The sequence below is a fragment of the Hemicordylus capensis genome, chromosome 1 (assembly GCF_027244095.1).
Source record: "Hemicordylus capensis ecotype Gifberg chromosome 1, rHemCap1.1.pri, whole genome shotgun sequence".
Taxonomy (NCBI): domain Eukaryota; kingdom Metazoa; phylum Chordata; class Lepidosauria; order Squamata; family Cordylidae; genus Hemicordylus; species Hemicordylus capensis.
Window position 1 is genome coordinate 95,038,979 of NC_069657.1, and position 26,230 is coordinate 95,065,208.

Sequence of the window (26,230 nt, forward strand, 5' to 3'; positions counted from 1 at the left end):
AGTTTAGGCTCGCTGTTGGCCTTTAAGAGAGTCCTAAAAACTTACTTGTTTGGCCTTGCCTTCCAAGGTTTGTACATTGCTTTTAAAGTATTTTAATTAGTTTTAAATTATTTTTGTTTTAACATTGTTTTTATATTGTTTTTAGCACTGTGTTTTAAATGGTGTGTATTTTTATGTCTTTTTAAATTTGTTGTACACCGCCCAGAGCCTTTGGATGGGGCAGTTTATAAATGTAATAAATAATAATATGTGAACTCATTCCCTCCATTCCAGAGGAGATACGAGTTAAAGGGCTTTTAAAGCCCCCCGTGTGAAAAATTTGCAGGAGTATGCTGCACAGCCCTAGTCACAAGGCTCCAGAACACAAGAGGAATTCTTGGGTCTCTGTTCTTGTTGCATATTAAAGACAAAGGCATGGGGCAGGGTGGAGACGAAGGCGGGGGGCATCTTCATTGGTCCCAGGGCCCATTCCAAACTTGCTATGCCCCCCGAGTACACAGGATCATAGGAAGCTGCCATATACTGAGTCAGACCATTGGTCCATCTAGCTCAGTATTGTACACAGACTGGTAGCGGCTTCTCCAAGGTTGCAGGCAGGAATCTCTCTCAGCCCTATCTCGGAGATGCCAGGGAGGGAACTTGGAACCTAGATACTCTTCCCAGAGCAGTGTCATCCCTTAAGGGGAGTATCTTACAGTGCTCACACTTCTAGTCTCCCTTTCATATGCAACCAGGGTGGACCCTGCTTAGCTAAGGGGACAAGTCATGCTTGTTACCACAAGACCAGCTCTCTTCTTTTCTCCATCCCAAGTACAACTGAGTTATCCTTATATAGAAAGTGCCAAGGTCAGACCTCTGAAGAGGTCTCTGTCAGACCTCTGAAGAAAATAATTTTGCTCCTAAGCAACACTACAACCAAGAGAAAAAGGCTACGGAGATAAACATTAAATATGTACCGAATCCTGTTCTGCCTGGGCACAATCAAGTAACTTAACTTACATCACAAGGGCTACTCTTGAACAGAACAAAGGAAAAGTTCAATATATAAATAATGCTACACATTCAAGCTCTGCAAATCTTTATGACACATGTTCAACTTTCATTGAACACAAGTGCTTTGATTTGGAAATCAGGAAGTCTGCATATCTATCAATCAATCTTAACTTAATTGCATGCCAGCTTCCGAAAGGAGCAGCTCTATGGAAAATGCCTCCGCTCCTCCTCTCGTGTAGCAAAAGATGCTCCCCACACAATCTCCTTAAAGCCTCTTTAACGTCTTAGAGGAATCCACACAAGTAGTCCCTCCTCACAGCTGATCAATCTTAATTAATTTCAAGAGGCCACAGATGGAAAAATGATACTCTCAAACAGCTCCCTGAGGACTCCCATTTCCTACTGCTCATTTAAAAAAAAAAAGTTAGAAAAGAAAATGTACTTTATTCAACTCTTGCCGTGGATCTAGAATGCTGAAATTTAAAACAGTTCTTCTGCAAACAGGAGCCTGGTCCCTTAGGCAAGGACTGCATCTCCAACACAGTGCAAATAATATTTGCATGTTTGGTGGGACACATTCTTTGATTTGTTTCTGAGAGAAAATGTAAATGAGAACTGAGTTGCCAGCCATTTTAAATGGTACAGTACACACAGATATGGAAGCCTTTGGAATATGAAATGCATAAGATACCAGGGGGGTGATGAATTAAATAGGGTAGAATATGATTTTGCTGACAGATTTAAAATCCTCTGACTTTGGAAAATATTTCTCCAGCATCATAGTTTCTAAGTCCTAGAGCAGGACTGCTCAGCTTGCACCCTCCTGCCCCAAACTCCCATAATCACTGGCTATTGAACATTGTGCCTGGGGATTATGGGCGTTTTAGTAAAAAACAAACAAACATGGGGGGGGGGGTGAGTTGAGCAAGCCTGACCTAGAGCAACGGTTTCCAGACTTTCTATTAAGTGGCACAAAGGGGAAATGTTTGACTAACAAGCAGAAGGTTTCCGGTTCGAATCCCCCAGGCAGCAATTATATAGAAAGATGCTGCAAGGCATCATCTCATACTGTGTGGGAGATGGCAATGATAAACCCCTCCTGTGTTCTACCAAAGACAACCACAGGGTTCTGTAGGCACCAGGAGTCAAAATCAACTCAACGGCACACTTTACCTTTACCTTTATGTTCATGACATTCCCATGATCTATTAAACTACGGACTCTTTCAAAAGAAGGAGATAAAATTAGTCTGACATGACTTCTTGTTGACAAACCATGCTGGCTTGGTAATCACCATATTTTTAAAGTACTCACAGACAGACAGCTTCATAATCAGTTCTAGAATCTTGCAAGTATTAATATCAAGCTAACCATTCCGTAGTTTCCAATATCCTCCCCATCCTCAGCCTTTTGAAGGCAGGAGTAGCATTCCAGTCTCATGTCCAGTCTTCTGGCACCACACTGATTCTCCAGCAGGTCTCAGAGATGACAGACATCTGCAAGTTCCTTCACTACTCAGGGATACAACTCATCTGGCTGAAGACTCAATTCATTTAAAGTGTTCTCTTTCTATCTTTTTTATCTTTCATGAGCTGCAGTTCAATCCTTTCTTCACTCTCGCAACTGTTGCCAGGCTAGGCCACATTTCCCTTTTGGGAGAAGATAGGCATTAAGCAGCTCTCTGTCACCCTTGACCATTTCACCATCTTCTCCAAACAACAGACCTACTGCTTTCTTACCCTCCCCCTTGTTTCAGAGAGAGATATATATATTCCTTTCAGTTGTTTTTTTATTGGGATTTATTTGTACTGTATATACATCACATGTGTAGCGGTTAGAGTGCTGGACTAGGACTGGGGAGATCTGAGTTCAAATCCCCATTCAGCCATGATATTTGCTGGGTGACTCTGGGCCAGTCACTTCTCTCTCAGCCTAACCCACTTCACAGGGTTGTTGTGAGGAGAAACTTAAGTAGGTAGTACACCACTCTGGGCTCCTTGGAGGAAGAGCGGAATAGAAAATGTAAAATAAAATAATAATATACGTGTTGGCACACTTTACACTTACTTCAGGATACCATTTCCACACTGACTTGGCTGCCACAAACCCCAGCACAGTACAGCAGATTCTGGGGCATTTAATAGCATATGCTTGGTTCACATGGGGCACTGTTGGCCAGGTTTGTTGGATCTCATAGAATGTCAGAGTTGAGAGAAACGTTGGAGGTCTCCACACCATCTGTGTGGGTCAAATGGGAATACATCAGTTAGCCATATCTCCTAGCACAATGTGCATCTCCCATTACCGTATTCAGCAGTTGTCTGCAGAGGCAAGGACTGAACCCAGGAAGAGATCCTCCCTATGCTTAGGAAAAGCATCACTCCCTGTGTTCAGCTTGCCTCTGCAGAAAAATGCCAAAAGTGTGGTTACTGGAGCATACTGAAGTAGTATGGCTAGTTGGCATCCCATTCCCTTTCTTCATCCATTTGTAATCAATGAATAGCAACTGTGAATAGTAGTTTTAGGGCCCTTCCAGACGGCAATCAGCAGCACTTTGAAAAGAGCATGCAAGTGAATTGGAGGTGAGAGCTTACTCAGCATGTAGACACTCTTGCAAATTTCTGTCGGCTTCTCCAGCAGGATCCGATGCATAGGTTACACAGCCAACAGGGATGTTGTGCAATTTTCACAGCACCACCTTCTGGCCAGCTCTTGCTCTCTATATGAACCTACCTTTCCCCCTGTTTGTCAGGAAAGTAGTACTGAAAAGTGGTGAATTAGTTACCCAAAGCAAGACAATCAGGGGTGTAGCTATATCGAGCAAAAGGATTCCAAGAACCCAGGCCACCAGCTCCACCCCTCCCTATTTTCTTCATTATCTCCCTCGTTCTGAGGGGCCGCCAGAGAGATGGGTGAACACAGGCCCCCTTTCTAACTACGCACCTGAAGACAACACAGCCTATGCTGAATACCTTCTAAACAGTGTGCATATCTTGCAATAGCTGAATATCTTTCCTGCTTAGGATTTTGAAATGAAAGCAGCTTGCAAAATCAGAGATGAGCAGCAGGAGTTGTTCAGGGTTCAGTCACAAGGGTGCTGACAAGCTAAAATCGGCATGCGATGTTCCATTAAAAACAAAAACAACTTATTGGTTGCTCAAATCAACCGAGGCACAAAAGCTTCTTGTTAAGAATGGACACGCGATCACTAGTTGTTGGACAGGAGTGGTGGGAAAGCGCATCCCACATACTTGCTGGTACAGATAAAGCTGAGTTTCCTTCCAGGAAATTGACCCCTTTCCTGGCTCCATCTGTGCGCAGGGTATCCCGCACCATCTTCTTTGTTTCTCGCTCGCGGAATATTTTAAACACCTAGTTTCATTTGAAACTTGTAACCTGCGTGGTAATTTTCGTTACCTATAGTAAGGATGATATTGATTTAATTATCATAATAAGCATCTCAGTGCCAATCCTGTAAAATATATACAGAAAAACTTATGCGAAGAAATCCCGCGGAATGTCTTGCGGTATTCCTTAGGCAGCTTTTTGAAGAAACGCGTTGAGCCGGATTCCTTTGGTCTCTAATAGCCGCTTTCAAACTACAGCATCAAGCGTCTTCCACTCGGTCGGGCTCTACAAACTACAGTTCCCAGGATGCAAAGCAACTCAAACAATAATCATATGACTGAACTTCTCTCCCCCCCCGAAAGTAGCTTGTAGGTGATCACGTGACGAGGAAAATGGCTGCGATGAGTGAGGAGGAGTTTGCAGCGCTTCAGATCTTACTGAAAGTAAGTCTGCCCTTGGGGCAACGCTTTGTGCTGTCAGATCTCCCAGCCCCACTGATTTTGGATGGTGTAAGGCGATATGGAGAAATATTTATTATATTGTTTCTTAAATAGCACTTCTAATTTGCGCGGTACTGCATAGTTTTTAATGTGGTTCCTTCGCAAGCCCTGGGAGCTGGGTCGGGCAGTTCAGAGAACCATAGCTGAAAGAGAGTTACTTCTCCATACTTGTGTAAAAAGTCGATGGTGGGGGTAGAATCTGGACCTGGATATTTCAGATCAGATTAAAGTCTAGCTACTCACTGACTATCCATCTATACAAGAGTATCATCTCCTTCCTCTTTCTTTCTTTCTTTAGCTGTTGCACTTCATTATTTATTTTATTTTTATATTGCCCCAAATGTATGTCTCATTAGCATATCCATATGCTATTTTTAATTAGCTTATATCTTATTTTGGCCAACTAGACTGCATTTTTAGATGTGCCTATCTACTTGTAGATAGTGGCTCATTAAGGAAAGTCTATGGATAAAATCTTAAATTGATATTGACAAATAAGGTTAAATTTCTCCAAAATAGCATGCTTTTGAGCAGTTAGGTCACTTCAGATGTGGAACATGCATAACAAAGTATCTCTTGGCCTTTCCCGTGTTTCCAGTATCTGGTGCTCCACTTCTGTCCATGGAGAACCATTTTGCTATCATGGTTCATGGCAGTGGATAGGCCTGTCTTCCATGGATGTGTTTAAAAAATCTCTTTAAGCTTGGAATCATCACAATCTCATCCTACGTCTTGAAAATGGTTACAATGTATTTCTCTTCGCCAGGCTTCATCAAAGGATGTAGTTCGGCAGCTATGCCAAGAGTGCTTTTCTAGTTCGTCGAGTGGCTCTGCCAAACTGACTGAAAGCACCTGCTCCAGTCTCTCCGTTGCCCCAAATGAAGCAAATCAGGTAAGAACCTGGCAGCATTTCAGTTTTATTCAAGTTGGCTTTTTGATAGATCCTACAGAAGAAGGGCTGGAGCCTGAACGAGGAAGTTGGTAGCAAGATCAGTTAATAGGAACCATATAGGTTCTTGGCAGTTAGAAATAAGGAGACCTATATAATATTATCAGCAGTGCTTAAGTAAGGAATGAAAGATGGTGCCAAGAAGCTGGGGTGTTAGCTTGAACTTGTGCCTGAAAATAATGTAAAACTCTTCATCTCTTTTTGTCACTGATTTCCTCTTCCAGTTGATCTGTGTTTTGCACAAATTTACAAGGCACATAGTTTACCGGGGTCTGATGTCTCCTGAAGAAATTCTTTCCCTCTTTCCCGAAGGATTCCACCAGAACCTTAAAAATCTCCTGACCAAGATAATATTGGAAAACGTGTAAGTATCAAGTTCATAGTGTTAGGGAAAGCCCCCTGGCAGTGACATAATTCAGACATCAGGCCAAGAATTAATTAAAGCAATGTAGTATGATTGGCATAGCTGGAGTTGTCACACTGGCTCCGTAGGAACATAAGAAGATCCCAGCTGGATCGGACCAAAAGCCTATCTTTTAGCATTTAGAATCCACTGCTGCTAGTTTGTATTTTAAAGACAATATTCTGTGCTTTCTCTCTCTCCTCTTCTCAGCTCTACCTGGAGAAATGAAGCACAAGCCAGTCAAAGTAAGTAACAAGTTTGTGTTGTGAACCAATTTTGTATTTCTGAAATTGCTACATTTATTAAGCAACAATTATTACCACCAGTGTTCCCTCTAACAGGGATTCCCAGATGTTATTGACTACAACTCCCATAATCCCCAAGCAAAAGCCATTGCAGCTGGGGATTCTGGGAGTTGTGGTCAAAAATATCTGGGAATCCCTGTTAGAGGGAACACTGATTACCATGATTATTTAGTGTCTCCTGACTGCTCAGTAGTGTGTCACAGAGTTCCTGCTTAGGGCCACTTCACACAAGGTGAATGTTTTACCCTAACACTGCTCTGTATAGTTACTGGGTTGCAATGCTGAGTGCAACCTTGAAAACACTGTATATTTTATTTTTCACACGGAGGAGGCTTATACTTAATGAAATCAGTGGTCCGTCCAGCCTCTACTATCTAGCCAAACGTTAGGTACAATAGTAACTTTCTGACTGCAGCTTGATAGATTGAACTCTGCTTCCCAAGTCAGTCCACCTGCCAACTAAACTTCCATCTTGCCTGGGTTGAGTTGCAATTTGTTAGGCGTCATCTGGTTCATTGCTGACTCGATATGCCAGTCGCTCATTTTCCCCAACTCCACTGGACTCCAATGAAAAGGAGAAATAGAACTGGGTGTCATTGTTAAGTTGATGACACTTCAATTCAGATCTTCATACTACCTTGCTCAGCAGTTGTTTGTTGATGTTAAACTGCATAAGGGGACAAATTAGAGTCTTGTGGTACCCCAGAGCATAAGTGCCATGGAGCTTCAGCAGTAGTCCCTCAGTAGCATCTTCTGGTGCCACCAATTACCATCTCATCTAGATGGTTCATAAAAAATACCCTAGTTGAGCTTCCCCATCAAGGTGACCAAAGTGGTTTTGGTGCCAAGCCCAGGTCGGCAATCCAGAAGTGGATTTCCTTGCTCTTAGTAGATGGTATCAAAATGACCACTTGGGAGATGGAGCTAAAAGAGGAGGCAGGAAAGGAGATTGGGCTGGAAGGTTAACATTTGCTCAAAACTCGATTAGTCATCCCACATGCTATTCATTAGTAAAAGATGTGGAATGAATGTCTGCTAAACCATCTAGTAAACCAAGGGTGGTCAATCTGGGGTACTCTAGTTGTTGGATTACCACTCCCATCATCCCAGTTGTAGCTGGGGATGATGGGAGTTGTAATCCAACAACAGCTGGAGCACTTCACGTTGGCCACCCCATGCTAAACTATTGACTACTATTACTAAAAGGACTAATTACCTTGCTTTTGTTTCACCACTCACTGCAGCAGTTCTGTTAATGCTGATCAACTACAAAATCTCAATTAATGAAGGTTGTAAAGATATTCTTCTTGTTGCTTTTGGCCCTTCCAGATGGTTAATATTGTGTCCGTAATATTTTGGATGTGATGCCGGTATCTTATTCTGGCAGGGGGAAATACAGTGCCAGAAGCTGCTATTTAAGGTTGACTTCCATTCAGATACTGTGTTGGATAGATTTTTCACTCTCCCCACCCTCAACCTTTCTTAACTAAGTTACTCTTAACTGTTTGCACAGAACTGAGAGAAGGAGAAGTGAACTGATTCAGGTGATGCTCTTTGGCACACTATTTATTATGCCATCAAGATACATCATCATTTAGAATTATAGACACAAAAGACGCAGGTCCCTGCCCTGAGGAGCTTACAAAGAGGGAGACCAGGGTAACAGACATGTTAACTGGATGGCTGGAAGTAGCCCTCTTCTATTCACATCTGTATGTGCAGTGGAAAATAATATACTTTGGAAAAACTAGTAAGAGCCACAGACTTCAGCATGTTGTATATGAATCCATCTGAAATCTTCTTTCTTGTACCCTTCCAGATGGGCTATGGTATAGTACCCTTGTTTTCTATGGTGTGGGGCCATATTTACTCTTCACTTCTGAATGCAGCAGTTTGATGGTTAAAAAGGGCTTGCCCCCAGTGCAGTGAAAGGCTTTCTGTGTTGGATGTTGTCAGGTGTGTGTTGAACTAGGGAATGTAGAATCTCAAATCTGGGATTTGAGCCTTCTGCTCTCTTCCCTTTTAGGGAACTGTCACAAATGGGATTTCAGCAAACATTAATAAATAGCAAAAGAAATGCAAATACAAGAGAATATTAAAAAGAGTCACTGTATGAAGTTCCACAAGGCTCCTTACTGTCTTCAGTGCTCTTTAACATCGACATGAAACCACTGGGGGAGATCATCAGGTTTGGTGCAGGGTGTTATCAATGCTGATGACACCCAAACCTATTTCTCCCTATCAGCTTCATCAGGTAATGGCATAACTTCCCTAAAAGCCTGACTCCAGGTAGTAATGGGCTGGATGAGGGATAACAAACTGAAATTTAATCCAAATGAGGTACTGCATGGGGGCGGGGGGGGGGAGGTTAAGACCTGAGATATGGTTTAGATCTGCCTGATTTCATTGGGGTTATACTCCCCCTGAAAGATCAGGTATGTAGCTTGTGAGTGCACTTGGATTCAAAATTCTCTCTAGTTTCTCAGGTTGAGGCAGTGGCCAGGAGCACTTTTTATCAGCTATGCCTATTTCTGGAGGTAAATGACCTTAAAACAGCAGTACGTATGCTGGCAACCTCTAGGCTTGACTATTGTAATGCACTCTGCATGGGACTGCCTTTGTACATAGTTCGGAAACTACAACTGGTACAGAATGTGGCAGCCAGGTTGGTCTCTGGGACAACACAAAGGGCCTATATAACACTGATTCTGAAATAATTGTACCGGCTGCCGATATATTTCCGAGCAAAAGACAAAATGCTGGTCATTACCTATAAAGCCCTGAATGGCTTAGGTCCAGGGTATTTCAGAGACCGCCACTTTTGTCATGAACTGTACCACCTATTAAGATCATCTGGGGAGGTCTGATTACACTTGCCCCCGGCTTGTCCGGAGGCAACTGTGGCTGCCCCAGGGCTTTGCACTCTTTGTCAAAATAAGAGGTCTCCATCTTGGATTTCTTTTTAAAAGACCCTTAAGAGACACCTGTGTTCTCAGGCTTGTCATAAAAATTAATCTTAAACTGTTTTTATCCTGTGAAATTATTTAAATTATTTCACTCTGTGACTTGTTTTTGTTCTGTGAAAGTGGTTTAATTGTTCTTATTTATATATTGTAATTTGGATTGGGTACACCGCCTGGAGATGTATATGTCAGGCAGTATCTAAATAAAAACGCTGAGCTTTTGTTCGACCATCATTTTGTGACTTGGGTAACAAGCACTTGCAAATGGCTTGACGGATAAGTTCAGCAAGCCTTGTTCTTCTTTGTCAGAGCATTTTTAAGCCTGTTTCCTTTGAATCGGGCTCCACTGAGCTCAGTGGCACTTACTCCCTGGTAAATATGCTTAGGATTATGACTGAAGAGAACATATATATGGCATTTCTGGCTTTGCGGGTCTTTGAACTCTTGCTGCTTTTTGCCGCTTGAATTCATTAGCTCAGGTCTGCTAGAAATAAGGTTGGGCTGATCTCCAGGAGTCATCCATCAAATGGAAGTGTCCCTGGGGCTCAAACTCACTGACAAGGCTCCCAAGGTTTATATCCCATGCACGTGCACTACATTAGCACTCCTTTGTGAGCAGGCACCAGAACTGCAGTCATGTCTTTCCGTTGGCTGGTTTTCAGAATCTGATTTATCTTAGGCTCTGGGTATCACTCCATCACCTGGCAGCCATTCTCAAATTGGAGGTTTGCAGGGAGGAAGGGAGGCTAAAAAGTTGCTGACATGTAAAGTGGGCCACAATTCAGTTCAGCTAGACTAGACAGAGGACCAAATATGTTTTAACAGAGGAGAATAAAGTCATTTTGTGGTCCTTCAGCCCACTTCTTAAAGGTTCTCCAAAAGCGAGTTTGTGTTCAGTTTCATTATTGTCAGGACTCGGTGTATCTCTGATTTTGTTTGAGTCAGAATTTGGTGTTGATTGTAGAGGTTGCCATCCTAAAAGTAACATCTTTTTAAAATCAAGTTTCTAGCTCTTATGGATGTTAAGTTAGGCTTGAAAATGCATGTTTCCAATTTTAGCACACAGTTGACTCTCTGATGCAGAGTTTGTGTGCTATGAGGCCTTGGGCCGCAGCTCTTGTAGACATACATTCCAGTCACATCAGCATTTCGAATCCAGACTTTATTTAGCAAGATTATGCAAACCATAAAAAGAGTTAATGGTGAATTAGAAACTTAAGGCAGGCATTTCTTATGCAGGCAGTGGTTTAAACCAAGGGTTCCCAGGCTTGAGTCTTCAGATATTGTTGGACTATAGCCCCTGTTGTGGTTGGGGATGATGGGAGTTGTAGTCCCACAACATCTGGGGACCCAACGTCGGAGCTCCTTTTTAAACTATGGAAATGCTTACCATAATTTAGATCAGGGCTGCACAACTTCAACCCTACTGCAGATGCTGGACTACAACACCATCACCCCTGACTGTTGGCCACTGTAGCTGGGGATGATGGGAGGAGTTGTCCAAAAACAGCTGGAGGGCTGAAGTTCTTGAATTGGCCTAGATGAATATATGGAGTTGCCTTGTACTGAGTATGAACATTGGTCCATCTAACAGTATTGTTTGCTCTGACTGAGAACTGCTCTTCAAGATCTCTGGCAGAAGCCTCTTCCAGCCCTTTTCCCATTAAATGAATGTGGAACCTTCTACATGCAAAAAACATGCTCTGTCACTCAACTATGGCTCTGTCTGAGGCTGCACAGGATGGGATTTATTATTATTTATTTATTACATTTAAAAACCACCCCATCCATAGGCTCTGGGTGGTGTACAACTAGTTTAAAAAACATAAAAACAAATATCATTTAAAACACACTACTTAAAACAATATAAAAACCATTTTAACACAATTTAAAACCAATTAAAATACTTTAAAACAATTTAAATAAACCTTGGAAGGCCAGGCCAAAGAAGTAGGATTTTAGGGCTCTCTTAAAGAACAACAGCGAGCCTAAACAGCTGATATCTGCCGGGAGTGCATTCCATAGGCCAGGAGCAGCTACAGAAAAGGTCTGGTTCCGGGTCACCACCAGATGTACTCGTGGTAACTGGAGACGGACCTCTCCAGATGACCTAAATGAGCGATGGAGATCATACAGAGTTCAAATAAAGGCAGCAGTTCCACTTGCTTGCTTAAGCAGCATTTGTTGTAGTCTAAGAAACTAGGGATGGACTTTCTGATTAAGTGTTGAAGATCCCTGGAAGTGTGTGTTGAGTCCCATAACAGAGTGCTGATAGGTACAACTCAAAAGCTCTGTGCTTTTTGCTAATTCTGTGGACTTGCCATTTAATTCCACAGTTTCCTTGCCTCGGCTGGTGGATATGGATTGGAGAGTGGACATCAAGACCTCCTCTGACAGTATCAGCCGAATGGCTGTCCCCACCTGCTTGCTGCAATTGAAGGTATCATTTCAGGTTCTTGTGTGGAGCCTTTTGATGCTTTCCTGCTTCAAAAACAAATAGGTGTCAGTTACCTCTCTAGACAAAGGCTGTGTACAGGTAACAGGTTTTCAGGGGCCTTCAATTAGTTATCATAGAGCATTCTTGTGCAACCTGTGGCCCACCCATCAGCCACATATTCATCAGGGCCTGACAGATGCCTTGGTCTGCCTGCCTGAAACACAGCTGCAAAATCAAGGGGATTGTGAAGCACCCCCCCACACACACACACACACATGCAACTCTCTCGCTCGCCTGTGTTGAGCTGTCATTGTCCAACTGTCCTTCAGTCTCCATTTCTCCACCAGCAGGTGTGGGCGGGCAATAGCAACGTGTTCTGAGGTGGCCAACTGCCAGCCCTGCCTTCTGCCGAACTTGCCGGCGCTTGCTGATGTGGCCCAACGCAAACTCCCTCCTGACAGCTGACCCCAGCAAACTTCCTCCCTACGGCGGGTGTGGCAGGCAGGCACTAACAGCCTCCCTGCTGCCCAAGCGCTTTCTGCAGCACCCTTGTTCCGGCCTCAAGCTCCTTGGAGTGTTTTGAGGTGGCGAACCACCACCTGCCCCCTTCTGCCAAATTCCCTGGTGCTTTATGTTGAAGCCCTCCACAAACTCTGTCCCCAGTCCCCAAACTCCCTGCTTCACGACTCCAGCCAGCAAACTCCCTGGCTTTCGCACTCCTCTCCAGCTGCTGCCTTCTCGCTTTCTGAACTCTCGCACTGTCAGCCAATCGCCTCCTTTTCTCTCCCCACCCCTGTCAGCCAGTTGCCTCCTTTCTGCCACGTCCCCACACATGGCCTGTCTTGGATAATTAATAATATAGATGAGTCCATGTGTTCATTTCTCTGACCTCTGGTCACTTCTTGCCAACTTTGGGAGCACCATACAGCCTGCAAGCCACCATGGCATGAGACATGCATGAAGTACAATGGCTCTGGCACACTCCCTTTAATCTCTGGGAAAATATTGTTTGTCTCATTACAACCTGCTGGGAGGTATTGGCCATGACTATTGTTTGGTGATGGGAATGTTACAGCTACTGCAGAATGGAAAACTATCTTGTGTTTTGCTGTTGTCTCTGCTTGATTTCTTGTGAGACCTTTCCAGCTCAAGCTATATACACTGATATTTAGGTGTGTTGGGAAGAAGGCAGAAATCTTAAGTTGCAGACCTTTATCACAGAATGATTCTTCTTGTGTATGTTTAACAAAGCCAGTAGTACAGAACAGGCTCCATGCGGCTTCAGTATTTACCATAAATGGGACTATATGAGTTTCTTTGTACTCAGTATATGAGAACACTGTGAGGCTGTTCTGATGAGCAGCCTAGCCTGGGCTAAGCTGCTCGTGTGGAGCTCCGGGATCCGTGTGGATCCTGGTGCGCTCACCCAGCCTAACACTGCTCCTAAGCCTGGCTCTTAGCTAGGTTTAAGAGAGCAAACGCTCCCTTAACCCGGCTGCTGAGCTTCTGTGTCTCCTTAGCTCCATGGAGTTGAGGAGACACAGAGACAAGGGAGTCCCCCAAGACACCTCACTCATCGTGCGTTGCCTTGTGGGATACAGTCGTCTCTCACCTATCACGGTTTTCCCAATCGCGGATTTGAATATCTGTGACTGGGAAATTGTGGCCGCCTTCACCAACTACTACTTGAGTATCCACAGTTTGGCTACTTAAAATCATCATAATAATAATAATCCAAGGGGTTTGGGGTCATTTCTGGGGGCCAGAGGGTCATTTTTGGGGGTGCAGGGGGGAAACTTCCAGGGGTCAGGGGATGATTCTTTCAATTTCTTACTTGGTTTCCGGTCGCTTTGTGACCATGATTCCCCTAACCCTCCCTTCCCCATTAACTTTAATGCCTTGTCTACTGCGAATTTGCCAACCGTGAGGATTTCCAGGAATGGAACCCTCATGGTTGGTGAGGGACAACTGTATGTAGAGACTGGGAAACTGAATCCTGGCGTCTGTGGCTCTGCACTGCTCCTGGCAGTGTAGGTCATGTGGGTGCGTGGCTTGTGTGCCGAAAGGATAAAGAGGGATCGTCTGGAGGAAGGTAGGTTGAACCCTTCCTTCCCACCCACCCACCCAGTCACGTGAAGGGGCTCTCTAGCTAGTATATAGTTTGGAGGTGGCAGGATCATTTATGCTGGCAAAACTGTTCTCAGCCTGATCTGAAGCTATGGCTTTCTTTCAGATTCAAGAAGATGCTGCCTTGCATGGGAATGACTTTGCAACATCCGCTTTGACAGTAGAGCTGAATAAACAAACACTGGACACAATGCTAGATGGCCTGGGAAGGATTCGGGACCAGCTTTCTGCTGTTGCGAATAAATAAATAAATCCCTCTGGGTGGAGAACTACAGCAACCATTCCCATACAAAACACAATCTTCCTGTCCTTCCAGCTTGGCTGTATTTTACATCAGCTGTCTTTTTGTTTGTATCCATGTTGTTTGGTGGTTGTTTCTTCAGAAAGCAAACTCTTTGATGTGGTGTTGGTCTAATACCTGAGATGACCTCTTACAGTCAATCAGGTTCTCCCATTGTCTGTAATGCTAGAGAGGCTTGGATCTCTGGTTAACCAGAAAGCTTGTAATGGGAAAGAGAATCCGCTTCATTGGCTGCTCCTATCTGCCTGCTCTGAAATTGGGGACTAAAGCCATGAATGCGGCTAATAGCTGGCTTCCAGCCGCAACAGACTTTTGAAAAGTGTGTGCTGAGGAGCGCGGCATATGAGACTTGTTTTCTCTTCATTGAGCAGCTTCACTGCTGTGTGTGGTGTTGGGACTTGCTGCAAAAATAACTTCGTTGGTCCGTAGGAAAGGATTGGAGTGAATTTAGCAGCAGGTTGCTCTCATCTTGTGTTGGAGAAGGAGCTTTTTCTCATTTCGTAGAAAACTTAGCAGGAAGTGAAGAAACTTGGATCATGTACTCGGTACTGAGAGAGGTCACAAAAGGCAACGGGGGCCTGTAGCAACAATGTTGCTGTGCACAAGCTTTAGAAATATTGAGCAGTCTATCTTTTAAAAGTCTGTTCTTGATAGCTCCACGCTTGTTCTGAATAAATTCTTGTTCACTTCAAGGAGTCACTAAAATACGACCATTTTGCCAGAGAGTCAGTTTTCTGTTAGCTGTTGCATTAGTGTTCTAATCCTCTTGCTTCTCTCCCCTCCTCTTTCTTTTTATATTTCCTCCAGTACTTAAAGCTTGTGTCAGTCTGGTTCTCCTTGTCCCTCTTTTATATGCTGAGTTTAGCTGACTCAACCAGACTACAAGTACAACATTATCTGGCAGAATTGTACAGGGTATTGGTACACAATTGCACAACATGAAGGGAGTACGGAGATGTGATAACAACTCATGCAACTGTAACTAGAAATATGTTGAGATGGAACAGTGTGTGCTTGCAATTCTCTATAATAAAAGCCTCCAGCGTGATCCTGTGTCGCCCATGTCTTTCTTGGCCGTTCTGGGCATGCGCAGAGCGCATGCCCAGAACAGCCGAGAAAGATACGGCCGCCCAGACACGGGCAGCCATGTTCAGCGATCGCAGGGGGACAGGGAGGACAGAGGCAGCAGCGGGGGAACCGGGAGGGCTGGGTTGGCAGCAGGGGAACCGAGAGGGCTAAGGTGGCAGCGGGGGAACCGGAAGAGACACGGGCAGCAGCGGGGGAACCGGGAGGGCTTGGTCGGCAGCGGGGGACCCGGGAGGGCTAAGGCGGCAGCGGGGGAACCGGGAGACCAGAGGCAGCAGAAAAAGTGACCAGCTCGATTGCCAGGGGCAGCGACAGAGCACCTGGCCCGGCCGCAGGGAGGCAATTACGACCGTGGCGCGAGCGGCCCGACCGCCAGGAGAGGAGCAACGGCGACAGCGGATCCGGCCCCGCCACGGAGAGCCAGAAGAAGAGTCATGAGAGCCGCCGACCGCCCACCCACCCTCCCAGCTGCCCGAGTCCTAACCTTCGCAGAACAGGGAACCATAATTGGAGAAGGAGAGAGGAGCTCGCAAACAGAGCTCCTCTCTCTGCAAAGCCTCGGCCCGAACTGGCGCTTTGGGCGCAAAGGACGCCTGGGAGTTCCAAAGAGCGTCGGAACTCCCAGGCGTCCTTTGCGCCCAAAGCGCCAGTTCGGGCGAGGCTTTGCAGAGAGAGGAGCTCTGTTTGCGAGCTCCTCTCTCCTTCTCCAATTATGGTTCCCTTTTCTGCGAAGAAGGTTAGGACTCGGGCAGCTGGGAGGGCGGGCGGCGGCGGCAGTAATTTGGGCCGATTTGGCCCCTAATGGGGGGGGGCGGCTGGTGTCCTGCCGCCCCAATTAATGAGATAATTACGGCGGCAAGCGAGAGAGCGGTGGGAGGGGTAAGTAAACCCTCCCGCCGCTCTTAAAGGTACCCCCCACCCAGTGCCACTAGCACCCGTTATTTTAACGGGCTGAAAAATACTAGTGCTTATATAACACAGTAGAGTGTTCAGAGTGCTTCACGCGCATTATCTCTGTAATCCTTGCAACAGCATTCCTGTGTTGCAGATGGAGGACTGGGGCTGAGAGAGAGTGACTTGTCTAAGGTGACCCGAGGAGTTCATAATAGAGATGAAGTTTGAAGCAGGGACGCCTTGGCTTACAAACTGATCTCTGATTCATGGTGTTCTGCTTTGAGCCTCGTCCTCATCCCCCTTGTCTTCTAGCAGAGTAAATAGAGAAAGTAGTCCGACCCTGTCCATCAAATTCAATCAAAGGCTCTATTTGTCTAGTATAGGGCTACACAGTTTTGACCCTCCACCTGTTTTGGAACCAGTTTCCATCATCTGCAGCCACAGTAGTCAATAGGTAGGGATGGTGGGAGTTGTAGTCCAGCCCTGCTTTAATGAGAGGGGGTTCCGTTCTGCCCCCTACAGCTGCTGCATCTTGAGTGGCTGAAAAGTAGCCGAGGTCTGCCTCCAGCTCCTCTGCTTCATGCATGTCACTGTTTGCCACTGATGAGCTCCTGTCGACATTGAGCACTTTAATTCTATGCTATTAATTACATCAATGTCCTTGTATTCTTCCCTCTTTGGGGGCAGTTTTGTACAAAAACCAGTTGGCTGCTTCATTTTCTGTAAACCCTTGTATGGTTGGGAGCTTTCCTGAACAACCGTTGCCCACCAGGTGTAACTTGATAAAAGCTTAATAATGTTGCTGCCAATAGGCTTGCTGCTTCCCGGTAAGCACATTGCAGATACCAAGCAGGCAGCCTCAACTGCTCCCCAAGCAGTCTCCTGCGTTCCATCATAGCCGTATCCCACGGCAATTTGAGAGGTGGTTAATCCTGCTAATATGTTGTATTTATATGGCATGTATTCAAAGGCTATTACGCCAGCTCTACAAATGAGGAAGCTGAACTGCAGGAGCTGGGAAGCGATTTGTCAGAAGCTCTGTTCCAAATACTCCACTGTATGGAAAGGCAATACAAAGCACAGCTACAGTTCAAAAACAGGGGTGGACTACATCCTCCAGCACACTGCGGAGAACAACAGTATTGGTGTGATCTGAGAGAGAGTCCCTTGGGAAGTGAACACTTCCCTCATCGCCAACTTGTCCACTGCTGTTTGCATAAGAGATTTTCTTCTATACAAACCTCTTACACCAGGCATGGTGAGTGCCTCTTCTTCCCCCGTGCTACCTTTCCTCCATATCCCTGACTCCATCTCATAAGGGGGAGTGTGTGGTGTGGGTGGAAAGGCCGGATGATGAATGGCTGTGCGTTATCTCACAAGCATGGTCATGGTGTCAGGCCTGCAAGCATTTACAGAGTTGTCTGTGCAAGGAAGTATCATGGGGTGCCTCTGATTTTATCGGGAGGGAATTCAGCATGGACTTAAATCTATTCCATTAAAATCAACAAGACTAAACAGAGGCTCAGGCTGCCTGCTGAATGAGAACCCAAATGAAAAGGGCCTCCACTGTTGCCTAAAAAAAGTTCTAGCTTAAATTTGATGAGTCTTTGTTGGGGAGGAAAGGTAGGAAGCAATGGCAAAGGGATGCAACAGGAGAGCTGAGAGCCCAGGCTATTTTGTGGAAGCATGGGAAGGAATTCAATATGTTCCCACACACACACACACACCATTTCCCCTATTAATGTGCCTCTCCGAAGCCTTCACTTGCCTTATGGGGGAAAGCATATAGGTACCACTGATCAGGGCAAACAGCACAGAGTGTGATTTCCTTCATGTCTTGCATGTAGAGTTCCTAGAAGTTTGTGCTTGGCCACTGTGGGGACTAGATGGCAGCTTGCTTTGATCCAGCAGGGCTTGTTCTCCTGCATCATCATGTCTAGCTTGGCCCATATACCTGCATCTTCACCTGCATCTTCATCATCACTCAGTGACTACACTGAGCAATGATTCACATATGTGAAATGACTCTTATGGGTCAGCCAGAAATTCCCTCTCACTTGATATTGCTCCCAAAGCAATGCTTTTAAATGGGGACATTTCTCATGTTCTACAGTGATGTATGTGCTTGTGTGAAACTGCCCAAAGTTTCCACTTATGTATGGGCAAAGAGCAATTATTTAAAAAAGAGTTTATGGATCAGTGTCAGGGTAGGCCTACAAATTTGGCAGATGTCTGCTTCCAGTCTAGTCCTTGGGCTTCGATTACATCTCGCTCATAAATATTCCAGAAGAATTGATAGAGCAGATGGTGCAGGGTGGGAGGAAAAATGCTGTTTACAAAGCTCTCTCTGTCTTTTAAGCTTTCCCCAGAAGATGGCACCCTTGGACTCCTGGTTTCCATGCAGAGTTGCTTGGAAGCCCAGAACTGGGGGTGGGGTAGTCGGGCTTTATCCGAACCCTGCCCCGTACCTCTAGTCTGCTTTTGAACTGCTTCTGAATGGTGAAACAAAGCATTCTTTATTTACTGGTTAAGAAAAGGCCTGTCATCAGCCTGTCTGCTTGTGGCCAGAGATAAGCAGGATGTTCAACAGAGCTGATGGAGTGCACAGCTTTCAAAAGGGCACTTTTCCCATTTCTTGAGCTTTTGAAGAGGGGAAAGAGGCAGGTTAAGTGTGAACTCTTCCATCTATGCCCCCCACTTCACAATGCAGGTGCCACTAGGAATGCCACCACACTATTGACTCTTAAGACCAGCAATGCACACCAGGCCTCTTCTAAAAATGCACCTATTGATTGCTGACAGCTCACTGGAAAAGTCCAGTCTATATACACTTAGGTTATTGATGGGGGAGGAAAACAAGCACTACCCTACTTGGGGACTATCTCTGCTTCAGGTCCTTGGGTGGATCACACAGGCCTTTGCTGCAGAATGGAAACTCTTCCTCCCAGTTCATTAACCTAACCAGGATGAGAAGATTGGGAGCCCTTTCTCACGAGCCATGAGAAGGGCTCGAAGGGGCAAGGGGAGGAAGCCTTGAAAAGCTTGTCTCCCCTGCTGATGATCCTCTTCATGTTGCTGGGCAGCTGGATCAGCCACCCAGATGATTGCCAGCTTCTGCCAGTAGCTCGGAGGGATGGGGTGTAGGGATGCCCCCCAAACTCCCATAATGTACCATGCGAGGTTAGGAGAGTGCCCCATTAAGAGGGTGGCTCCAGTCACGGGTTTACCACCAAGGTGTGGCCAGGATCAGGCATGACACACGCAAAACTGGGCTGGGCTTCCTTAGCCCAGTTTTGCCTGCATGTGTGAATAGCTTCTGTCTTTGCTTGGGTCAAAGAGGCAGAACACAGACCCCCAATTTAGCTACTGCCGCGTCTAAGGCTGTTAGGTGGCTTCTGTTTGAATCAGCAATAGCCAACTTCTGTTTTCTTCTAGGGGGCTCTGGTTGCAGATCAGATGTCTGCAACTCCTGGCCCATAAAGCTGAATGCACCCTTCCAATGATGTATGGTGGACTTCCAGAGGTTGTGGGTAAAAAGGAGACTGGTGGTATCAAGCACCTGGCAGGCCACATTGTATGGCTGGTGGGCAGCATTTGCCTTGGGGCAATTCCAAGGGTAAGGGAATCAGGCATGTTACCACTTTTTCAATGACTCTAGCCATAAGCAAATTTTCAAGCTGATATTTTATATACCCACTGGCAAGAGAACATCTACCACAGGGCCATATTTTTTGCAAAACCTTGCTATAGTATAGTGTTTGAAATGTGCAAGATACATCAGCAACAGAATCAGAAATGATGTCCAAAAATTCTGATTCTGCTAATGAGGTATTTTTTGTGCTTGACACACTTTAATATTTAAGGATTTTGTAAAAATATAGCCTTATAGTAGGAGATGTGCAAGTGGGTATATATCATATCAACCTGAAAATGTGCTTATGGCTACAGTCATTGAAAAATGTTCAACATGCCTAATTCCCTTACTGTTGGAATTGCCCCTTGGTGGGTCTTAAGTCTGCCACCCTGCTCAAAACATCATGTGATGCAAGCTGGAATAGTCTTTTGCAATTTGTCACACAATCCAAACCCATCATGGATGACCAGGCCATGTACTAAAATTTCCAGGTGATGGTTGATGAGATTAATATATAGAAGAGATGCAAAATTAAGGTGAGGAATATTTTCCCCTACTCAGTTCAAATTTGGTATGTGCATCTGAAATCAGATAGGTAGCATCTGCTTCTTGAGCCTCCCTTTGATCATCCTTGGTGGATAAAATCACAGAGGAATATCGGCTTTAAAGCAGTGTTCATGTTTTGCTGCTGCTCTCTTGAACACTTTCCAAGAGGTAGTAAACACTCGCCTCTCATCCTGTTGCTTCTGTATGAGTGTGTGTGTGGTTGTTGTTGAAAAGCCTCCTCTAGGTTTAGTTTTGCTGCCTTTCTGTTTCTGATAGTTGCTGGGAATGAGAATCTCTCCCCTCCTCTCCTAGAGAGGGGTGAGGGCACGGTTGTTATGTTACCAGTGGTGGATTAATTTTCTATGCAATTTGTTTCTCAGGTTGACAGCGTCCCTTTGTGCTGATGAGACAGTGGACGTTCAGTGCCGGCTACTTGCAGCAGTATTATAAAGGCATCCATTAGGGTTGTTAAGTAGAATCTGCTACTGGTTCTGTTTGCAATTTAAGGGTGATAACTCCAGTATGCAAATAAGACTGAGGAAGCAAATGGCATTAACAAATCAGAACTCTCCAGTGAGATTTTTTTTTTTTTAAGAAATGGAATGATACCAAAGCACCAGCCAGCAGCACAGTCTTTTGCACAAAATGATGGAAATGAATACAAGCTGCGCAAGAACACATGCTATTCCAGTGCCTTAGAGAAATGGAAGGGTCTGCAGTCAGAAGAACCACTGGTGGAGGAGCCACACGTCTGGCCAGTAACTCTGTGGTTCTGAAAGTGGGGTTATGACTCCCAGCATCCGACTCCCAGCATCCCCTCCCACAATAGAATGTGGCTGGGGATGCTGGAAATTGTAGTTCACCAACATCTGGTAGACCCCATGTTAAGAACCACAGCTCTACATCTTCATCCTGAGCAGAAGAAAAGCCGAGGTTGGTCTAGTCCAGGACTGGTCAACCTGAGACGCTCTAGCTGCTGTTGGACTACAAGCTGGTGCTTATTGTGGCTGTGGATGATGAGAGTTGTAGTCCAGCAAGTTAGAGCCTCATGTTGGGCTAGATTAACTGATTACACATTCTTTTTAAAAACAATTATTAAAATCTATTTTAACAAGATCCCCCCCAATTAACCAAGAACAGTTCTTTTTAAAAAAAGATTTAAATACTATTACAGAAGTGCAGGTGACAGACAACAGGAGGAAACACCTCTTCTGAGATAGTGCCTGCTGTGACCTGTGTGAATCATATTTTAAAAAGAAGGAACAATTGATTTATTCATATGCAGATAACTGCAATTTAATCAAATCAATTCATAGATTAATTGGATGGATGAATGAAGATGATGGGAGTTTTAGTTCACAACAGCTGGAGATCCAAGGTTGCTTACTGCTGCTCTAGAGAGATAGTTTGAATCTAATCATCTGCCCCCAAGCAATTTGGGATGGAATGGACTAGAACTATTAACAAAATGGGAACAATAAATAATTGCAAGATCAGCTCATTAGTGAGTTGTGCTAAGTAACACATTTGATCCACATGGTTATGTGTTTCCCACATTTTATTTATTTATTTATCAGATGTGTACACTGCCCCAAATTTTCATCTCTGAGCAGATAACAATAACATAAAAATATACACAAACACTTAAAACAATTTAGATAATTTAAAATCAAACACAGATTAAAACCTAAAAATTTAAAAAGCTGAAAAAGCTTGGGTGAAGAGGTGGGTTTTCAAATGCTTTTTAAAAATTGTCAGAGATGGGGAGATTCTCATTTCAGTAGGGAGCACATTCCTCAGTCTCGGGGCAGCAACCGAGAAGGCCCACCCACCGTGTGGCCACCCAAAACATTTTAACAGAAACATTATTGTGGCACTAGCAAAAGTGGTCACTATTCATCTCTTAATCCTGGCTTGCACTAGAGAGCATGAAATTGCTGCTCCTGGCTTGCCCTAGAAAGCATGAAGAAGGCATGCTTCGTTCATTCAGAGAGAGATGAAGTAATGGATCAATAACAGAGGGGCTCACGTTGAAATTCAGAGCTAAGGGTGTTAAAATTGATGAATGTATTTTAAATCAACACCTATCTCTTCATTTGGAGGGAGGAGGGGGTGGGATTACACAACCACCTGTTTCTTTGGATATTTTTTTCCTGGGCACAGATGGCAAACATCAAGCACTGATAGTGTTCCCATGAAGAACAGCAGCCATGTGAACATTGCTAGATACAGGTTTCCACCCATGGGTTTCCCATGACCTTGTTTTTCACAAGACATCAGGATGGCAGATTAGTAGGTTTGGGCTGAAAATAATGAAGAGTATGCCAGATTCTCTACAGCCAAGTGGGGGGCGGGGAAGATTTCATTTGCTGAGAGAGAGAGAGAGAGATTGAGAGAGATGTATGAATGGCACTGGCAGATTATTACTGAGTAGCCATACTACTCAGTAATACTAATTCTTTCATCTCTTCTAGAAACCAGGGATAGCACCTGCAGAGGGTAATATTAGGGAACAGGGACACTGAAGTAACAGGGAACTGGCTGAAATACTGTGCAACGTAACACATGCAGTTGAGTAACATTTATGCAAGAGCAATAAAGAGCAATACTTGCACTTGTTGTGCAAGTGGGAAAATTACTCAAAGAACAACAGCCTGAACTTAGGGCTTTCCCCCACAACAAACTGGGTGCTGAGGAGTGTGTGTGTGGGGGGGGGTATTTTTGTCTCCCTCTCCTCCCTCCAAAAGCCCTATAAATATGTTCCTGAGGGTTTCACAGCAGGGTTTCACTATTTGGAAGGGCTTTTGGAGGAAGGAGAGAGACATAAAAATCACCCCCCCCCCTCTCTGTGCCTGATCTGCTGCACAAAGCAGTCTTCAGCACAGGGATGCTGAAGCTTTCTTGTGGACCCGCAGCCTTCCTTCTGGCAACAGAGGGCTGCACATCTGGTCTCCCCAATACCCCTCAAGGATCTTTGTTTACTAAATAGTCACAGAGAAGTGTGATCCACCTCAGGACTGTAGCTTGGGAGAAAGAGGGCTTTAAATGTTTCCCTCACATTGTCGCAATCCAAATTGGGGCCTACAGCTGCTTTTGGGGCCTGGAGGAAAGTGGCAGGGGGTGGGCAATGGGATTGGCACCAGGGCAGCAAGAAAGGGTTAAACCCCTTCTTTCCATCCTGTGGTCCCAAGGTGGGTTTGCATTCCCCCATGGCTTCTTTTAGTAAATACAAGTTAAGTGCATCAGGGCCAACGAAGCACTTAACATAATGTGTAGTTGGGCCCCCGGGGGGGAAATAAAAGTTACCTTACAGTGGCTTAATTCTTTAAAAATGATCTATGAATCATCCCCAGCTAAGTGAACAGGACAGGACTTGCAGTAAAAGTTGGCCCCCTGTCTTCTCAGAAATGGTGGGGCAGCTGTTAACCTTTCATCGGAAGGGCCTGCTTTTTATAGAATCTGCATATTATTCACCATTCTCATCTACTAGATGAAAAAACGCTGGCTGAACACTTCTGGGGGAAAATAAAATCCAGCCTCAAAGCACTGTCTCAGTTTTCTGGTAGAAAATTTCAAGAGACTGCACTTAAGGGGTGGTGGGGAGGGAATCAGCATTATTTCCTGTCACTTTTGGCCCATATATTTGCCTTTCCCCTCATGGACCCTGCTGAAGTTGATTATCTTCTAGAGTTGGAGGTAGAGAATTCCATCCAAGGTTGGGCCAAAAAAAAAAAAAAAAAGAAAAGAAAAAAAGAAGCAGCAGCAAAAAGCAATCAGAGCCGTAAGTCAAACAACCAATCGCATGACATGTTGAGCTCCCATGCTTGGTTACAAGGATGGCTGCACTTTGCTTGTAATGAGTTGCTGCTTTATTATTCCATCAGTATCAAATGGACACCTTAATTAATGAATTTTACTAGAGAGACAAAGAACCTGGCCACATCCGAATGGCGAATGGAGGAAACAATTTTATAAGCTCATTATGCCTCTCTGCTGAAATCATCTAAGGAGCCACAAAGTTTACCAGTGCCTGAAAGACAATTTGACTTTCAGGTAAATAAATCCGATCAGTCACAGTTCTTGGACAAGGCATGGCAAAGTAACTTGGAGGAAAAACCCAAGCCACAAGCTGTATCTGTTGAAAACAACTTAGCAAGCATGCAAAAACAAACAAACTTCGGTTCACACTGTGATTAGTACAGGAATAGTGGAGGGAGAGATGGGCTCAGTGACCACAAACACTGGCCCTGTGTTAACTCCCATTGAACTGGATTGTTTAGCATCACTCCCGGCTATTTGATCACTGGAAGCAGTCCTCCGTTTCCCATTTTTGTCTAATGAACGAAATATTAAGCCTTCCCGTACCTCACAAGGGAACTAGGACACGTTATTCATTGTACTGGTATAAGCATCTTTTCTAAAGCTGCCCAGAACCTTGACAAATTATTTTCCCATAGCTGAGAATAGACAATGGTGTCAGATGTAAAAATGGTCTGCAGCGAATAATTAGCAGACCCTGATACATGTGTCAACTAACCACTTTCCCCACAACCCAAATTATAGTATCTAGAATGGTTCAGCTGATACGACGACAGATATTTATATACCGCTCTTCAACCAACGTTCTCTTTTTCATAGAAAAATACATAAATAAGATGGTTTCCTGTCCCCAAAGGGCTCACAGTATAAAAAGAAACTTAAGGTAGATACCAGCAACAGCCACTGAAAGGATGCTGTGCTGGGGGTTGGACAGGGCCAGTTGTTCTCCCCCTACTAAATATAAGAGAATAACCACTTTAAAAGCTGTCTCTTTGCTCGGTTAGCTGATACATTTTTTTCAACCACCTGCGCTGGTTAAGCAGGACACTTTTAATATAAGGGGCCTGAGATGAGAAGAAAACATGCTTCCCAGGAAGATTTCACACCCAGCTTTTAATTTGCATCTCCTCAGAACATTGACATATCGGCCAAATATTCTTCAAAGTCCCTGCGAGCTATCAAAAGTGAGCACACACATTTTTCGTGTGTGTGTGGGGGGGGGGGGGTTATTGCACATTAGAGTGTAGCCTGGGTAAAGAAAATCCACTTTTTGTGTCGGTTTTGGGGGGTAGCTACAAACTCACAGTAAAGCCTCTCAGTAAACCTGAGGTAAAGCCAGCTGTCTGGGAGAGCTCCAGCTGTCTCTTCCTAGCAGCTGAACATTGTTTGTCTTTGTTCTTAAGCTTCAGTACTATCCATTTTAAGTGTAATTATAAACTATACTAAGGACAAAGTACCTTACAAGTGAAGATCTCACACTCAGCGTGACTCTTTGCTTTTGTAATATAACACATTCTTATATTATTATATTGTATTTTGTGGTGTGTTGTGCTGAGTTGTAACTACTGGTCATTGGCCGAAATAAACTAAACTAACATACTCCACAACTTTTTATTGGGTTCTTCAATCTAAACAAAGATTGTCATGCTGGCTGATTTGCTGTTCCCAGAAGATGGGGGAGAACATGATAGCAGATATCTAGCACAGCATTACATGTCCACAATGCTGCGCAGTGCGTCAGCGCTGCACAAAATAGGTGGCTGTGCAAGCAGCACTTCCACAGATTTCCACATTGTCCCAAATGGGAAAATCTGTGTAGATGCTGCTAGTGCAATCACCGATTTTGCACAGCCCTGTCGCTGCCTTTGAAGGGTACAGCAGCCCTGCAGCACAGTGTTACAAGCATGTAATGCTGTGCTGGATGT

At 44.7% G+C, this 26,230-nt stretch overlaps 1 protein-coding gene and 1 long non-coding RNA gene across 2 annotated transcripts; both read left to right on the top strand.

Moving 5' to 3' along the window:
• Nucleotides 1–4,628: 4,628 nt before the first annotated feature.
• On the top strand, nt 4,629–15,159 carry COMMD9 (COMM domain containing 9). The gene is made up of 6 exons (XM_053283920.1): nt 4,629–4,784; nt 5,608–5,733; nt 6,015–6,154; nt 6,404–6,438; nt 11,798–11,901; nt 14,132–15,159. The coding sequence occupies exons 1-6, from the start codon at nt 4,734–4,736 to the stop codon at nt 14,270–14,272; spliced, it is 597 nt and encodes a 198-aa protein (XP_053139895.1). The 5' UTR covers nt 4,629–4,733; the 3' UTR covers nt 14,273–15,159.
• Nucleotides 15,160–16,202: 1,043 nt separating this feature from the next.
• LOC128339646 (uncharacterized) lies at nt 16,203–25,912 on the top strand. The gene is made up of 2 exons (XR_008313145.1): nt 16,203–19,829; nt 20,867–25,912. It is a non-coding gene; the product is annotated as an uncharacterized LOC128339646 (long non-coding RNA).
• The last annotated feature ends 318 nt before the right edge of the window (nt 25,913–26,230 follow it).

Coding starts and splice junctions, on each gene's coding strand:
- COMMD9 (XM_053283920.1), top strand. CDS start 4,734: ATGGCTGCGATGAGTGAGGAGGAGTTTGCAGCGCTTCAGATCTTACTG. Junction 6,439..11,797: donor TGAAGCACAAGCCAGTCAAA/GTAAGTAACAAG, acceptor TTAATTCCACAG/TTTCCTTGCCTCGGCTGGTG. Junction 11,902..14,131: donor CCTGCTTGCTGCAATTGAAG/GTATCATTTCAG, acceptor GCTTTCTTTCAG/ATTCAAGAAGATGCTGCCTT.